Below are 18,607 nucleotides of genomic sequence, written 5' to 3'. Positions count from 1 at the left end.
CGGCTGGTGTCCTCTCTGTTTGTTAATTTTGGTCTGAATGAAAAAGGGTTTGAAGCCTTCTTTGCAAACTTTGTCTAGATGGATTAAGTCTTTGGTGACTTTGGCCTACAAGCAGGTTGGTCTCCCGTCTACTTTGGGGCTCCAGGGGAGGTCCATCAGGGGGATGTCAGCATCCTTGGCTGAGATTCAGGGTACTTCTTTATATGAGATTTGCATGGCTGCCACTTGGGCCATGCCTAACACCTTTATTTCTCACTATCTGGTGGTTTAGGGTCCAGTTTTTGGGGAGGTTTATGGCTCGAAAGTTCTCTCCTCTTTATTATAACTGGGCTATCTTTGCTTGTTTGTTTGACAATAAAATGTGCCTTTTTTGGTTCTGGCTGTGCAGAATTTGATGCAGTTGTCCTGGTTTTTGTTTAGGCATGGTATGTCTCACTGTGTAATGGAAATGAGCGAGAGTAGGACTCAGAGTAATGCAATTACCGGTAAGTAAAAGAAGCAATATTCTCGCTGTATAAAAAGCAATATATAGGGCCTCATTATGAGTTTGTCAGTCCGATGGTCCAACCGCCCTATTATAAGTCGGCGGTTGGACTGCCATAGGACCGTTGCTGACGTCAGGGATCCGCGATCCCTGGATGTCTTGCAGTAGTCTGGGGTCCCTAATGTACTTGCCAAGCATATTAGGAGTTTCCTCACTGCCACAGTTTTTATGCTGGTAAGCCCGCCATGATAAGTGAGGTGGTGAAGAAACAAAGGGGGCCCTAGAGGGTTCCCTGGTAGGCAGTTTCTTATGGCTTTGGCGGTCGTTGTGCGGGGTGGTGGCGGCCTCGCTCCAAGACCTCCAAAGTCACAAATATCGTGTTACGTAAATACAATTTCAAAAATATTGCTCACAAAAATATCATTTTCTTATACTTATTAAAAGTAAGTATAAAAACATCGAGAGAAAAAATATCGCTTAACACTAATATCGTTAAAAAAAACACAAAAAACGATTCTTAATAGAAATGTATAGGTTAAAATATTAAATGCTTCAATATATAACATATCTATAATGTAAAATTCATAAATTAAAGTAGCATTTTATACAATATATAAATACACATCAATATATATGTTTCTATTTTTATATATAAACCAACTAAGACGGCCACATTAGATGACTATCTGACACTAAAGTGTCTGGCACCTCAAAGGTTTGTTAAGAAAACCCTCACACACCAACCTGGCTGGTGTCATGCTTCATCATCGGGTCCCAGCTGAGTAGCTGAATGCTATCCAGCTGTGCTGCAACACCTGTTTACAGTGGACCGGTGTAAGTGAATGTGATGAAGTGAGTGTGAATGTAAAAATACCTCCAGGATTCTATCTATTAGTTTATTCCTGGTGATCCGGGGTATGTTTAAAAGCAAGAGAGTGGATAATAAGCTGCGGATACTATGTGTAGCCTGTTATAACCCTTTGATGGTCGACATGATTCAGCCCACTTGAAAATATATTGGGGCTTTCTTCAGGACCTCTCAAATAAAGTGAGTGACGTGAAAAAGTGAGTGGTAAAACAACTACCACGTGTTAAAGCATTTTTAGTGCTCGCGCTAAGGAGTACTGTATATGCAGGGAGGACTGACCGTGTGTGGGTCCTCGCATTTGATAAATACACTAATCGTATTGCAGGCTCTCGCATCTGGTCCGGGGGGGGTGAGCCTCTTTTAAGTCACATATTGGTGCAAAGGTCTTGTCCACGGTTCCACCTATTGCGGTATCCTCAGGAACAGGCTGTCTATTTTTATGTATACATATATATCACAAAACACTATAATTTTAAAAAACCTAATTAATTTTTCATGTTTTTTTTGTAATTTACCAACATAAAACGCATACATATATATATATACATAAAACATAAAATAATTAACAAGTTAAATGAAAAAAATACATTTGCCGGAAATAATAAAAAATATTAAATATTTTATATATGTATATACAAATAATATCAAAAATAGTATAAATTTAAACAAATAAATAATAATATTACATACATTCAAACAATATTAAAAAAGTGGTAACATCTGTGAAAAACAGATATACTATTTCTACTGCAATGTATACAATAGGGGAAGTGTTAGACTCCGAAGGGATAAAATTTACTATTTCCACTCTAGTATATGCAACTTTAAGAAAGTGTTGGACGCCTGAGGGGTAACATTTTTTGTTCACACTCCATTCTGTCCAACAGTAGGGAAAGCGTTGAACACCGGAGGAGTAACATTTACTATTCCCACTCCAGTCTGTGCAACAGCAGGGAAAGCGTTGGACTCTTGAGGGGTAAAATTGACTATTCCCACTCCAGTCTGTGCGACAGTAGGGAAAGCGTTGGACACCAGAGAAGTAACATTTACTATTCCCACTCCAGTCTGTGCAATAGTAGGGAAAGTGTTGGAGTCTGGAGGGGTAACATTGACTATTCCCACTTCAGTCTGTGCAACAGTCGAGGAAACAGTGAACACCGGAAGGGTGAAATTTACTATTGCCACTCTAGTCTGCAACAGTAGACAGAGTAGTTCACTTCAAACAAATAACATATTTTAACAACTCTATTAAATAGCCAAACATATAAAATTCTAAATATAAAAATGATATGTCTACTTTGTAAGAAAAATTAAACAAAGGGCATAATTAATAAAAAATATATATAATTATTGTCAATTAAAACAAATATTATTAATTTACCACACTACATTCCCACAAACATAACAGCCATTAAAATGTAATTGGAAAAAAACACTATTAAAATATGAACTAAAAAATAATAGTAAATGAACAAATAATGTTTCATTTATCATTACTTAAATACATTCCCACCCTATTCTCCTACAAACACAACAAAACACATCTAATATATAATATAAAACATTTAATTATAAAGTATTTTACTTAATTATCAATAAATTAGATATTCTAATACAAAATTAATAAATAATTAGTAATGAATTATTACTTAACTTCCCTCCCTATTCCTCTACAAAGTAAACAGCCCACAACTAAAATGTAAATTAACAAATATGACAGTTTTCCAATTTACATTATTATTAATTAAAAAATGAATAATAAATGAATAAGTATCAATAAATTATTTCTTAATTGACTTCCCACCCTGTACCCCTAAAAAACCCAACAACCTGTACCTAAAATATAACTTTAAAAATATAACAATTACAAAATGTACATAATTATCAATTAAACAATAATAAATTAATACTTGAAAAACAGAATTCATTATGCCTAATTAACTTCCTACCTTTCACCCCGACAAACCCAACAACCCGCACCTAAAATATGTCTTAAATATATTTTTACACAGCTTACATAATTAATTATCAATTTCTTTGTCCAACAAACAGGTTACAATGGAAATAAAAGTGGGGAAATGGGAAGGAAGGGGGAGGGAGGGAGGGAGGGAGGGAGAGGTTAGACAAGTAGGGAAGAGAGCTCGGGTGAGACAGTGAGCAAATAGTCATCGCAGGTGCAATAAAGGGTCAGCGGGCATTGCCGGAATATTCGCAAACTGTGATAAACATTAAGTCCATACAGCAGGTGACTGACCACATATTGCATTCTTGTTGTATCAGCTATCAGAAGAACCACCCCTTGGTGTCCACACGGATATAAGAAGAATATTCATCCATTCTCGGCTGTACACATCAATGTCTGTACCTGGTTATCTGGTTCAGTGTCAAATTGAGGCAAAACAGATACAATTTCTAATTCTACAATCAAACAGAAAAACAAACAAAAGAACTATTGTCATATCATCACACCCTGGTCAGAATATGCAGGGGAAATGTGTCGCCTTCGCAGTTGTCCTACATTAAATGTACCACCCTGTCCTCTTAGTGATTGAAGGAAATAGTGGTTATGTCTTGCCTTTCCCGACTCGTGTATATCACAGGCGTGACCTCCCCCACCACATCAGACCTCGGTTTCATTCAATCCGGGGGAGCCATGTGTCTGGAATCCAGCATCTGTGTCTCGTCCCCTCACCTCCTTTGAAGGGTTATACACCTCTTCTCCATCTGTACATGTCAGATCTACAAGTATAGCGTCCCATAGCTGGGCGATAGGGTATTTACGTAATCCTGCTATTTCCTCCCTGTGTAAAGACGTACTTTCCGCCCGTGCCCATAGTATAAGTGAGATTCTCCAACTGGCCACTGCGGAAGGGTCGGCATGTTTTACATAATTAATTATCAATTATATAGATAATATTAATTACAAATGTATTATTAATTAATTATAATGAACTTGCCACTTTTACCCCCAACAAACCCTACAACCTGCACCTAAAATATAACTTTAAAAAAATCAGTTACACAACATACATAATTAATTATCAATCAGATCATTAATATTAATTATTCATTAATTATAAATAATTACCTTCCCACCCTGCACCCCTACAAATCTGATAACCCCCTCCGACACTATAAATTACAATTAACAATTAAATTACATTTCAATGGCTAGCTGGATAGCAATAGCAAAGACGTCTTTTTCACTTTAAGTTGCTACATCAAATACATTGAACCTCACTGCAGATCTTTGATATGGGTCTCATAGCACATACTAACTGCTGGAGATGCCATACACCACAAGCCACATTCCTTCATTGAGCGTGGCAATGCCCGCCGATAGTGAGATATTGGGAAAAGGTGTATGACACTATGTGGGACATCACCGGGAGGGAATTGAGGCATGTGCCTCTGGTGGGCATACTGGGCTATGAAAAAGAAGCTCCCCCTGCAGATCGCCGCCTCCTTGCCATGCTGCTGTTGTTGCCAAAGTGGCCATACATTGGTGCAAATGCTCCGCACCCTCAACCTGGGTAAATGATATCCCGTTTTGTCAGGAACAATTGTCTGCATATTGGGAACTAATGCCCCTTGCATCCAGACCTAAAGGTATATGGGCTCCATTGCTTACCTGGCTATGGCAGAGAGAATCGCGCCCTTCCATCCCGCCTAACACGACTTTAGAACCACCCTGTCTTGCACGCTCAACGCCCACGAGGTTAACATTGCTGACCATTGTAATACAACCATTAACAATGAATGCTGCCTGTTGCTGATAGATGTTCATGATCTGAAAGCCATATTTGGATACACTATTGTATTATGAGATCTATGTGAGATTGTGCCTCTGTTCATAACATTACTGACTGTCCTCATATTTCTGTCAAGATGTGATGTCGGGTTAAAGCTTGCACATGTGATTCCTTTGTTTTCCCCCGTTCCCCTCCCTATTTTTGTTTTTGTTTTCGTTATTACAGGCCTTGATGTTTTCCATTACGCTGTAATTATATGGAATATTGTATGGCTTTGAAAAACCTAATTAAAAAAACAAATTTAAAAAAACAAATTACATTTAAAAACAACTAAAAATTACAAACTATATTTTAAAAACATTAAGAAAAATTATACAAACAATTTATAACATATACAAATAAAATATAAACTAAAATACATAAAGATAATTAAAATTATATTTTTACAACTATAATTTTTTAAACAATATTAACAACTCAGATATTTTTAGCAATGATACTACTTAACTTAAAAAATCGATAATTTTGTAAACAATATTTCTGTATAACGTTATTCAAAACTTGATATTTGTGTGACTCGGTTTTTTCGACTCAATATTTTGTCTAAATACCATAGACACATATGCACACATATCACGTCTCACACAATTTGCCATAAAATTGGCAGTGTTTGGATTTCAAATCATCTCTCAGCATCACCTGATGCAAAAATATAAAATACACCCATTGTGGCCGCCTTCTCTATCAAACCGTACAGACAGCCTACTTCAGCCTCACTCCTCCCGGCTATTGATGTTTGCTCAGAAACAATGCCGGCAGATCATGCAAAACACCTAGATCTAGTCCACAAGTAGTCTCTGAGCTTCACCGGCCACAGGCGGATTTGTACATATGTGATCATCACATAAACAGCATGTGCACTCACGTGTAACTGTACGATTTTACTTAGCGTAAATCGAAACATTTGTGCAATTCACCATTTCTGAGTGTAGATTTATCCCTAAGTGTAGACTTACTTGTCTCTACCCCCGACATCAGTGAGCTGGAGACATCCAAGAGTAAATGTATGAGTGTAAAGTTATTATTAGTAACATTTGACATATAGATGAAGAAATCCACCACTATAGTGGACATCTTCCTATGGGAAAGTATAGGGAAGATTATTCACATTTATTATTCTTTAAACAAATCATTAACATATTTTAATATAGAATAAAAATGTGAAATCATTTAAAATATTTATTAATACTAGCGAACTAAAGATTATTCCTGTGTTTCAGATGAAATTTAGATCTGGAATGTTAATAATGCACAAAGTGGTGCTGTTACCATCCGCTGCCTTTGACTGGTTAGATGTGCGGCTCCTCTATAGATTTGTCTTCGTTATGACCTGCCTTGCTCTCCGTTCTTCTCATCAATATCTGGTAACCAGTCCCAGGCCGCACAAGAACACTCTAGGACATGGGGCCTTTCTGTGGCTGCTATGTATGCATGTAACTTTTGCACAGAAACTGTACTGGTTCTGTCCAGGAAACACCTGAAATCTTTCTTATTCAATCATAAGTAACAGCCACCTGCCCTTGCTCAGCTAGTAACAAAAAGCTTTGATGTACGTGTGTTGAAATAAATACCGTTCCAGAGACCATAGACGAAGCCCTCACCGAACCCGGGGTTTCCGTCTCGTCAACAGACTTAGCCTACAAGGGCAAATCTCTACTTTTGCCTACAATATAGGTCAACAACTTAGATTATTTGGGGGTTTCAGGCAATGTATATCTTAGTAAGACCTAAAGATCTTAGGGGCTGATTACGAGTTTGGTGGTGCTGCGCCATGCATGGCCCGCCTGCCAGATTACGAGTACCACTCGTGTGTGGCGGGCTTTTCTTTTGCCGTTCTTCATCACTCGCACCACTTCCATAGTCTTTCACATGTCTACTACTTCCTATTTAAATGAGAAATTGAAAAATCTCTGAAGATCTACATGGCTTCAGAAATACATAATCCCCCTTCCATGTGCCTCTTACATTAAAAAATGAGCAGTGTATGAACCAACCCTTGTCTGGCAACGCCACAATAATTTGAAGCTCACTTCCACCAGCTCTATGTTCCAATTCTGGTCTTGAAACGGTAAAAAAAAGAGCTTAAAATCCTCCTGTTCCAAAGACAAATTGATTACGTCTGATCTACTAATCTAATACGTAAGCCTAATATGCTGACGGCCTCATCTGAAACCCCCACTTTGCTATCCCAACCTTGTCACTACTCACTAAGGGGCATATTAGCAAGGAATTGCGATATTTATCGCAAAAGGTGCTTAGCGTGTTTATTATCGCTGCCTATCGTTGGATATGTTAGCGGAGAAAACATGCTATTAGCAACGTTTATCTCCATTGTGATAATATATCCAGCGGCGAAATGCCTGAATATCGCTGGAAATCCAGCGATATTCACGCATTAACGCCAATGGGGACTTAACCTGACAATCCACCTCCCATTGATAACACAGGTAAGTAATGTTTTGAGCAGGTGTTAGATTCTGGCGATAATCGCGCTTAGCGCGACTTTTTTTATCGCACAGCCTGCGTTGATAATAGGCGAGAGCTGTGTTAGCGACTGCTTTCAGTCGCTAACAGTTTGGGTACGCCCACTTTGCATGTCATTAGCGATAAATATCGCTGACATGCAAAGCGGGCCCCAAACCGGTTGCTATCACCTGAAAGCTGTCGCTAACTGCTGTTAGCGACAGCTTGCTAATAGGGCGATACAAAATTCGCCGCTTTAGCGGCAAAAAGTGCCGCTAAAGCGGCGATGAAGCCTTTGCTCATATGCCCCTGAGTGTTTTCACCCTTCTCCATCTTCTTTCTAAAGTTCCTTTCTTGGTTTCGCCTTTTGAGTTTTCGCGGCTCTTTCTATTGCCTTACTGTCATCTCCATCTTACTGGAAATCTTTTTTTCATCTTGTTCGTGACCTCTTTCTCTGTTTTCTGTTTGCCTTTTATCCTGAGGTGATTATAAACAACAATTGTCCCTAGTCATAAGAGGAATAGGGTTAATAATAAATAAGGACCCGAATCAGTACTTATCAAGAGAGAGACTTATCCAGCCGGACAGAGGTCATGAATTTTACTAATGTACAAAAATAAGCAAAATTTAAGAAGGTAGATAAAGTGGGACACAAGCCTGCGTCCAGTACATACATTAGGTCATAGAAACAAGGAGGTTCAGGCATAAATACATAGTTTGCTTATAGGAATCATCAATACTTGAGAAAACAAACATTTTAAGCAACACCCTTATGTGTCAAAATCATGCTTTTAACATTTCGGGTATTTATAAGTGTCGACGGCGTTTCGATCCTACTAGACAAATGCAAGGATCATCATCAGGACAAGGAACAATAATGCCTGTACGATAAACCTGAATAACCGCAGCCGCGGTAGATTCAGAACCGATTGTATAGTTAAAAACGGCGGGACGTAGCCGGGGGCTAAGTCTTGTGATTAGTTGTTCAACTTGGCTCAGGTAACCAAGGATCAATGGACCTGGAATGAGGTTCCGAAGAGGTATGCTTACTGGAAAACCGACGATGCGGGAGCAGGAGACCGGCAATGGGACTGAGGTGGGCATGGTCATTGCCCTACGGTTAAATAATTAAAATAAATGTTTTACCATTTACTTTAGCGCAGCACCAAAATTATTCCGGCGGCGCCGGGCAGCACCCGACTTTATCGGGAGTGTGCAGGGGGGTGGGGGCGGGCTGGCTGGTGATTGATTTGAATGATGATTGACAGGTCTTTGAAAAAAACGTTTTTTTTTCCCCCGCATGTATGCTTCGGGCAGCAACTTGCCCGAGCATGCGCACCCAGGCCGGCCCCATTAGCTAGTAGGGGGGGGGGGGGGGGGGTGCAGGACCTGCTGGCGGCAGCGCTGGCAGCAAAAGGGCGACAGGGCGAGCAGTCACTGTGCCCTTCAAGCCAATCCTGGCGCAGCATGCAGCGCCACTGCGCCAGGATTGGCCGGTCACCGCGCAGCACGTGACGTAAGGTAAGCGTGCGTCGGATGACTCGGATCCGGTACGGTTCACTTCACTGACTCGCGTCGCCTGAGCCTCGTGGTCGTGACTCGTGGACGGTGTGCATCGGGCCTGCTGCTCCATCTCTTCACGCCTGGGGGGACACACAGGTAGGATGCGTCTTCTGATGACCTCTAGAGAATTAATTAATTATCAGCAAGCCTGTATGGTCCCTGCAGGTGTAGTGCTGGCTGGAGAGGGGGCGCAAAGTGCAAACTCTGGAGCACTCCCACCCTCCCCGGAGTCAGCGGTTCACGATTACCCTCGCTCCCACCGTATCATTAAAGGCATTAACAGCGCAGTCCAGGGATGGCATGGCATCCTGAAAGCACACATCCTAACGCTGCGGTACACACGCCTCCCGCGCAGCAGGCAGGAGATAATGATGGAAACAGCACTCAGTGATTCCACCACACCCAACGCATTGATGAAACCTGGAGCATCTGTCGTGACATGGCCCGGACTTGCATGAGACACGTTCCGCACAAGTAAACTTTGACACTCCTCCGGTCATGCACAAAACATGAAACGCAGCTCCGCCTCACCACAAACAGTGCGACCTGTCACAGCACACTCTAGACGGCCCCTTTCACACTGCCTTCACTGCTGGTCTCATGTTTCATCTCTCTGTTATTTTTTCCTTCGTTTTCGGTTTTTCCATTGAAAATAATAATATCTGTCACCTTCATACATGTTCACGAACATCGCTGATGTGTTACTATTTGCAGAGTTTCCATATGTGTTATATGTGTGAAATGTACCCGTACGTTATCGGGTGAAACTGTGCACTCGTGTTATGCAAGCGCTGTTTGTCTGCAGAGGTAGCCACGTGCACAAGGTAAACACGAGAAAATAATATTCTTCACAAATATATAGACACACACGCTGTGATTGTACCTATGGCTACAACTGTATAATGGTAATACCCGACTTTATGTATACAAGACCATAACAACATTTCTTCTAACATGTATGATGCATATGGGAATGTATGTTTAATTGTATTGAAAAAATTGATAAAAGATATATATATATTTTTAATGAAGGGTGGGGACAGGCCCCCTGGCCAGAGATCAGACCCCGCGGTTAACACTCGAGGCCATGCACAGTGAGGGTTGGCTGGACATGAAGGGTGTATTCAGTAAACGGCTTTTTCCAGGGATTTTCAATAGGGCAAAACATGAGATTTACTGTTTAAACCGCTAGAAACCGCAATAGCCTCAAGGACAATAGTGCAAAAATGAAATTTTCAGACAAGGTGTACACATCATTAACTCTGTGATATAGATATAATGCCTCTATTCTGAATTGTATCCATCTGGGTCCAGATGCTAGTAAACTGTATTTTATGACTTGATTTTAAAATATCATTATCTATTTTACTGAATTCCCTATACTTGTACTGACCGTACTGTAATCTTTTGATTAATGCAGTAAACTTATAATACTACTACTACCCTACAGTCCCATCATTCATCTATCCTATTGCCCACAGCACATGTGCACCAATATTTACATTCCGTCATTCTACAGTCCCCCAACTCAACAATCCTACAGCGCTGAATTTTGTTTATCCTTTTGTCTACGACCCATTGTTCTGCAGCCCCAAAGCGCACATAGACCACTGCCCACACCTCATCTATCCTGCTGTCCACTGCTCATCAATCCCACTGTCCACAGCCCATCTATCCTGCTGTCCACACCCCAACTCGAAAATGTGCTCCAGCTACATGAAATACTGCCACTTGTCAGACACACACAGACACACCCCTCTCTCCCTCTCTCCCATTAATTGCATTTATGTTACTTTATAAACATGGACTGAAGGATGGTTTTTGTTAAGTTGAGTACCGCCACTTTCAGATTTCAGTGTGGCAGAAGTAGATGAAAATGGTTTCACATTATTTGAAAGTAGGAATGAAAATCATCCCAGATGATGTATGTCCTCGGAAAGGGGACAAAGTAGAAAATCCTGTTCACTCACTTCACTTTCTAGAGACGGATTTGCTTCACACACTCTAGAGTGTGAGATGAGTGCTGTCACTCCAAAGTGAGAGAAGGGCGATGCTATGTCTCATGTCATGATGGTAGAGGAAATGTAACTTCCTATGCATCTGATCCCTTCAAAAACACCACCATGAAGTAGGCCATAATGTGGCAGAAAGACTGATTAGCTGCAAATGGCTAAATCATGTACAACAAACACCTTCAGCCAGCAGGGGCTTTTAGCAGAGCAAATTGCATTGTGGGACTTAACGTTCCGCTTTCTATAATTGTAAGTACGCACTTTTGCCCAAAACGCTAAGACTGGCTGAAGGTGTCTGAGTGGCTATGTACATAAATATTTCCTAAACCTAAGGCCAAAAACTGCAATGAAGTAAAACTGTAATAGTGCATGATTTAAAATATATAGGAACTACATCAAACCAGCGATCTTAATGATTTGTAGACAACTACTGTGTAGGCCAGAGCTTTCCAAAGTATGTGTCGCGACACGTTACTGTGTCGCCTGACCTTCGTGGGTGTGTCGCGCAACAGGAGCCTTGGCCCTCGCAGTGAGGGCTTGAAGGCAGGGGCGCAACGGAATTGAGCTCAAAGAGCTGTCTGTGTGTGCGCGCGCCCAGGCTGAGACAGCTTCCCACACACACAGACAGCTTTGAGATTATCGCAGCCGCACCCGGGTACTTCACAGGTCTTTACAAGACCATTAACGAGGCTTTGTTTTTTTTTCACCCCTCCATCTCCACATGGCGAAAGGGACAAATCCTTTGTTTGGCACCGGTAACCTTTGCCGACTGTCCTGCTGCGTGGATATTTCCTTTTCTATGCAGTGCAGGAGAAAAGAAGTTTGTTTATTCCTGTCACCTTTCCCGACCCCTGCAGCAGTTTATCACACCAGGCTGTGACACAGTTTGACTAATAAAGTAGGTAGGAGAATTTGTCACTATTTGTTTTTCGATTTAAAATGTGCACAGGACCAGCAGGACACATACTTTGTGCGTGCTTCATTTAAACAATTTTTTTTATCATTATCATGACCGATGCAGGATAAAATAAGACAACACAACATGCCCAGATAACGCTGGTGATTAATGATCCGCTGGAGGGCAATCGTTTGTCTGTCCGTAGTTTTTGAATGCAGATGAACTGTGTTTTATGTGGATAGCTCAGTGGGTTACTGCCTTTGTCACAGAGATCCTTGTGCTACTTGCAGTTCAGAAGTTACAATCCTAACATAGGACAGTGACCAATGAACTGTCACCAAAGAGCTGCATACAAACATGAATGGTGTAGTTAGAACTTCGCTTATTTTTGTTTTGTGATGTAGTTAGAACTTCCTCAGTCTTTCATTATTCTAATGTTGCTGAAATGAGTATGTTTGGGCAGATATACATTTTTATCAGTAAAGCTGACCCCCATGTAATACTCTTTAAATCCTAAAGTTGTTTCCCCAGACCAAACCCTCTTAAAATATATTGCCCACCAGTATGGATGACGTGATTCATACACCTTGTAATCCTCATTGCTTATGTGACATTCCCTGTAGACTGATTTACATACTTGTATGACTCATTGTCTCTGTATAATGTGTGCGTGGTGTAAAGTACTGACACACACTACACTGACATGAGTAGCGCTGTACAACAAATGAAATGCATATGAGAGAGGGGCTACGTAAAGATGAGGGGCACTGTTGGAGGGTGGCAGCGAGGGAATCTGAGGAGGAGGTGGTGGTGGGAGGGGCTATGGAGCAATGAGGGGCACTGTTGGAGGGCGGCAGTGAGGGAATCCGAGGAAGAGGTCATGGGGTGGAGGGGGGGAGCTAGGGAGAGACGAGGAGCACTGGTGGAGGGTGGTAGAGAGGGAGTCTGAGGAGGAGGTCATGAGGGGGAGGGGCTACAGAGAGATGAGGGGCACTGGTGGAGGGTGACAGTGAGGGAATCCGAGGAGGAGGTCACGAGGGGGAGGGGCTATGGGGAGATCAGGGGCACTTGTGGAGTGTGGCAGTGAGGGAATCCGAGGAAGAGGTCAATAGGGGGGCCATGGAGGGATGAGGGGCACTGTTGGAAGGTGGTAGTAAAGGTATTTACGGAGAAAGGGGTTATTAGTGTGGCGCCAAAAAAGACTTTCGCATCAGCGCTAAACCCGGCCCTGTCATGGCCTTTCTGTTTTTGTTTAATTAGCAGTCTGGTCATACAGGCTACTGTGGAACATACTTTAAAGTGCGTGCTAATTATATTTACTGCTTTATTCAATGTTTTAAGTTTGAAGGTGATTTTACTATTGTTTTTACCGGGAAAAATGAAAGTGGAGCCCGATGGTGCCTGATATGGGGCTAGGGCCCAAGGTCAGCTGTAAGATAAGGTGCACTGGAGAGGAGTAGTGGATAATCAAGCCTGTAAGGGAGTGCGTTGCAGAGTCCGGGGTCAGGTGGAGGTAGTAATGAAGAGGGATTCTCCCTGAAGGCTCGCTCAGAGGGAGCCCGAGTAGTGTCAGTTGCCTGATACTACCACCTCAGGAACCTCCTTTTCCCATCAAAGGAACATTTCATAGAAAAAACACTTTTTGAGAGTGATAATATTTAGAAAGAGATTTGGAAAAGAGTGCGTTTTACTGGGCCTTGTAAGACTAAGAAGAGATAAAGGAGGGCACTGAAGCAGGCCTGCCTAGACATATATGCGACAAATCGATCCCGCAGTGGCCCCCCCAAATGCACCCTTGGCCCACCCAAATAAAAATTCCTGGAGCCGGGCCTGATCAGGATAATTAAATAAGAGGTCGCAGGCCATGGGGCCATTTTTACCAGCCCTTTTCTACCTTATTCCATGTCCCTCTCTCACTTACACACACCCAACACCCCAACCCTTTTGGTTAAGACATGTCATTAAACAATACCTAACGCACGGCTAATGCAACATGTTCACTGCTCGCTCGCATTACCGTGTCACTAAAGCAGGAATGTCAAAAAAGTGTGTCACCAGCATGAAAAGTTTGGAAACCTGTGGTGTAGGCTATAATGGCTGCCTGATTTGAAGAAAAGAAGAGAAAACTAGAATCATATCGAACAGTATTTTAAACCTGTCTTATCATGTTATGTCTAGCCACACCTAGGAAGTAGGACTTCTTGAAAAGCCGAGTCTTTAGCTTCTTACGAAATTCAAAAAGTGAGGAGGAGTCTCTAACATGTATCAACGGGTCGTTCCATACTTTAGGAGGGATGTAGGAGAAGGCTTGACTGACAGATCTGATTTTCTCTATGGGTAAGCTGTGTGCAAGTAGGAGTCTGGACGAGCAGAGGTGCCTGAAAGGTTTGTAAGAGCAGATTCAATTGTTGAGGTATGCTGGGACAGTGTTTTGTAGTGTCTTGTAAGTGTAGCTTAGGGGCCTGAATTGTGCTCGTTTGTGACTGGTTTTCGGGATCATTTGGTGGTAGCCTCTATGAGCGAATTAGAATGTGCCTTGTTTTGTTTCCCTGTTTTCCCCTTGCGTGCCATTCGTTACTCTAGAGTCTAATAGAGTCGGAAGGCCTTAGGGGAAGACTGTGGACTTTTCTTCAAGTTCCTGACGCTCCTGCGGAACGAGCCTGGCAACCATTACACTGCTGTGCAACTTCTTCTACTCTTAGAGCTGAGATTTCCATGAGTCTTATAGTCTGAATTCAGCACCTGAGCATAATAGGACAGAATGTATGAAGATCTGTGGTAATACTGAATAAGCAGCTACCTATGTTATGCCATCTATTAATGTAATAACTGCACTTTCACAATTGCTTTATTAACCTTCCTGCTTTCTCAAATTTGCTTGAAAATGCACGATCTTTCTTCTTTTTTTTCAAAATTTTCTAGGGGGGGGGGGTAACCACCCCAAACCCCCCTTTTGGGGTTCGGGCTCGCTCGCTACGCTCGCTCGCTACGGTGCTGTATGCTAATTCGTTTGCGCCCCACCACTTGAAAATCTCACCCACCGCCCCTGTCATTGATTTGGGTTATAATCATACGTAACGTATTTTTCTTCCTTTGTAAAGCGTTCCAATGCCTTTGGCTCTTGTTCCACTATAGAAAACTGAATATATATATATGTTTTTAAATGAGTAAGCGTGTACAAATAGTTCTCACACAGAGTACCTCATTGACCCACTGGCAGTCATCCTCGGACTTCTGAGAGTTTTGCCAGCGCTGCTCCTCTGTACAAATGGGTGATTCCAGAGGACAGAATGACTTCCAAGTGGCCACGCTTAAGCAGTATGCTGCAGCTGATGCTGAACACGAGTTTGTAACATATGAAACATAACATACATATCTCCGACAGCCTTTGAAGGGCTGTGTGCGGGTGATGTCAGTTTGACCAATGTGCCATATTTTGCTTTCTCTGCTGTGGACTCCTGATGCCCGTCAGGCTTGCACTCCGTAGACCGCACTGTGAGCCAGTTTCATTTCTACCATGCCTTGCCCAAGGCTCCACTGGCATCAGGATGTCCTGTTTCCATGTCGTCATGGGCCAGGCACAAACACTGCATCATCGGCGTTCAGCCCCTTGGCTACTGGCCGCAGTTTCTTCACAAGCGCGCCTTGCAGACGAAGTCAGACGAGGCAGAATTACTGGGTGAAATTCCACTCCACCCTATCATGATTGACCCAGGGTTTTCGCATCCGGTTTTCCTGGGTGCAGGAACACCAATCCATGTTGTCAGCAGGACGAAGAGGCCATTAAAACTGCTTTAGACTTTGGTTGCAACAGCAGCTCAGCCTCGTCCTCAGCCCTGCCTGCCCTCCTCTCACTAGGGGTAAGCATGCAAAGTTCCTCCCTGCCATGAGTGTCACACCTTCACCTTCTCCTAACCGCCTCAACTGTCCATGACTGCTCCAGCCACCGCTTGCACTGAAGCGAAGCCGCTGCTCCGCTCTACCGCCTGCTCAGAGCAAAGGGCGAATGGGACTCTTAGACCCAATGGAACTGGGCATTCTGTGTGGTTCTACTCTGGTACAGCCATGGCAGTACAATTGTTCCTCATCCCATGGGTTTAACTCGTAAGCGAACGGTACTGGCAGATTGTTACTGTACAGTACTGGTAATTACCGGTGATGAGTTTCCACAGCACCAGTACCATGCATCTCATACAAAGCTAAAGAAAAACAACAACAAAAATCCTTCTGGTTTTATTTTGTACCCCTCTTTGTGTAAGATGGGTGGACACATGTGCTTTCATTTCACCTAATTAAATTTGATGAGATACTTTAAAAGTTATGAGTTGTGACTAATTATATTTTTCAGCTGATTTTCGCCATTCACACCATTTAACTTGCTGACTTTCTTCATTTTTAGGTTTCACCCACTGTCACCTTTAGGTGTCTGCTTTGAAACGTATTCTAATGTACTTGGCTTTGGGTCAGCCCAGTGCTCTTGTTTGACTAGTTTTCTTGTCTCTCTCATTTCCTACTTCTTATTCCATGGCTTACTCTTGATTCATTTTTTTCTTCCCCCTTAACCATGCTATGGTTGTATGACTTTTATCCTTTCACTGTTTACATTCAGGGAACTACTTTTTTCTTTTTTGTTTTAACATTCTAGCATAGTTCACGTTTTCCCTTGCTCTCTCCCCTCCATCCCTTCAAAACAAACTTATTTTATAAAGAACTGCATAAGGTAAAAAGAGCAGAAGTCCTGGGATCAAACATATAATTTTGTTGGCAGGTCATCTTGTTTAGCTAGCGTCACTTGCCATGTACTGCGAACATATATATCATGTCTTAAATTAAGTAAATATAGTGCCCTCTCTGCATCAAGAGATTAATGTTGACTCAAATTTCTCATGTCGTGCAATAATTGGAACAGCAAATGGTGTTCACATTCTAATGTCAAACCAGTGATCCTATTGAAACCCCCCATGTTCTCCTTGTTGTAAACGTGCTTCTCCTCTCTCCTTCAGATCAGTGTGTAACTTACTCCCCTTTCCTTCATCAGGTGAGAACGTGAAGGAGTTTTTCTTCCGGGTTGCTGCTCTTGCCTTCGAGATGTCCATGTTAAAAGAACTGGAGAAGAACAATGCTCATCTGGCAAAGATTGGAACAGGAAACCTCATAAGTATGTTTATCTACCCTTCTTATGCTCAGTGGAAATATAATAGAGGTGATCCGGGTGTGTGTGCTCATAACCAACCGGACCATAAAAGAAGAGATGAATGTAGCTGACCAGCAGCTCAAGTGACGGGGATATTTTGCATATGGCGGGATAACAGAACAGTGATGTGGGTGTTCTTCCTCTTTAACTCAGACTTAAATGAACCCGGTCAAAGTTCAGAAGGGCTCTGAAGGTGCACCGTTTCTCGTCTACCAATGAGTCCTGATCACACAACCCCTGTGTAAGAACGAGGGTTACACCATGTTCATGTTGAAGTAGGTTTATTCCTAAGAAAGAATCCCATCCACGAGCAGCAGCTACAAACTGTTGCTTCAGGTTACACAGCTCAGCTCTCAATGGCCTGTCTCAGCTATTTACATCATAACATTCTACAGTGCTTAGCAACAGACATGGAGCTCTAGGATGCCACACATCTCCCTTCCTAATAAATAACAAATCAAATGTACATTTCCAAAATAACAAAGTAAACTACATAGTATAAAAGCTTACCTACAGGGAAAAACATAGAAACAGTTAGATATAACTTACTTAATATAATCATTTAAATACTTTGGAGAATGAGATACCCTAGAAGACTTCCGAATGACATTGGGTGCATTCTGGGTTGTAAGTGACACATTAGAGGATTGGGTAGGCTTAGAAGTAAACTCTTTTCTAACCACCACCACCCTGTTCAAGTTCCAGATGCGGTGATCAGCAGTCTTAACAGCATTTGTGAAAATCTTAATGACTTGAATAGGCTTCAAAAATGCTGTAGAAGACTTTTTTATTGAAGGATTTTTTATGAGAATCCAATCTCCAACCTTGACCACTGTTTTCTTTACATTTTTCCTCAAATCATGAATTTTCTTTCTATATTCAATTTTCTTTGACTCTGCCAGCTGCCAATTGCTATTTTCATTTTCACTAAACCTTCCCGGTTGCATGTCATTAACCCATGGGGGAGTAACAATAGTATTGGCACACCTACCTCTAAAGAGCTCAAAGGGAGTTCTCTTGGTAACAGCATGTGGTGAAAATCTGTAGACCTCAACCTTCTTCCAAACCTCAGGACGCCAGTCTGAATTAGACGACTTAGCCATTTCAATGGTTTCTTTGAGTACACGATTGAACCTCTCAACCATACCATTTGTCTCTGGGTGATATAGCGGGGATTTTTTGTGCCTAATGCCATGTTTAGACAAAAACACCTCCATTTCCCTAGAAACTAATTGGACACCATTGTCCGTAAGAATGCTGCAGGATATTCCCTCCCTGGCAATGAGCTTTTCAAGGAACGAAATGACATGTTT

At 42.0% G+C, this 18,607-nt stretch overlaps 1 protein-coding gene across 1 annotated transcript in view; it reads left to right on the top strand.

Annotated features, from left to right (window-relative positions):
- The window catches only part of RAB36 (RAB36, member RAS oncogene family), a 135,695-nt gene that overhangs the window by 78,803 nt on the left and 38,285 nt on the right, over positions 1-18,607 (top strand). The window contains exon 10 of the mRNA XM_085633321.1: positions 17,139-17,258. Coding sequence (XP_085489447.1) covers positions 17,139-17,258 — 120 coding nt within the window. The remainder of the gene's footprint in view (positions 1-17,138; positions 17,259-18,607) is intronic.

Source organism: Triturus cristatus, chromosome 11, assembly GCF_964204655.1.
Source record: "Triturus cristatus chromosome 11, aTriCri1.1, whole genome shotgun sequence".
In the NCBI taxonomy this organism is placed as follows: domain Eukaryota; kingdom Metazoa; phylum Chordata; class Amphibia; order Caudata; family Salamandridae; genus Triturus; species Triturus cristatus.
Note: the sequence above shows the minus strand (reverse complement) of the source record. Positions and strands in the feature narration are given on the sequence as shown.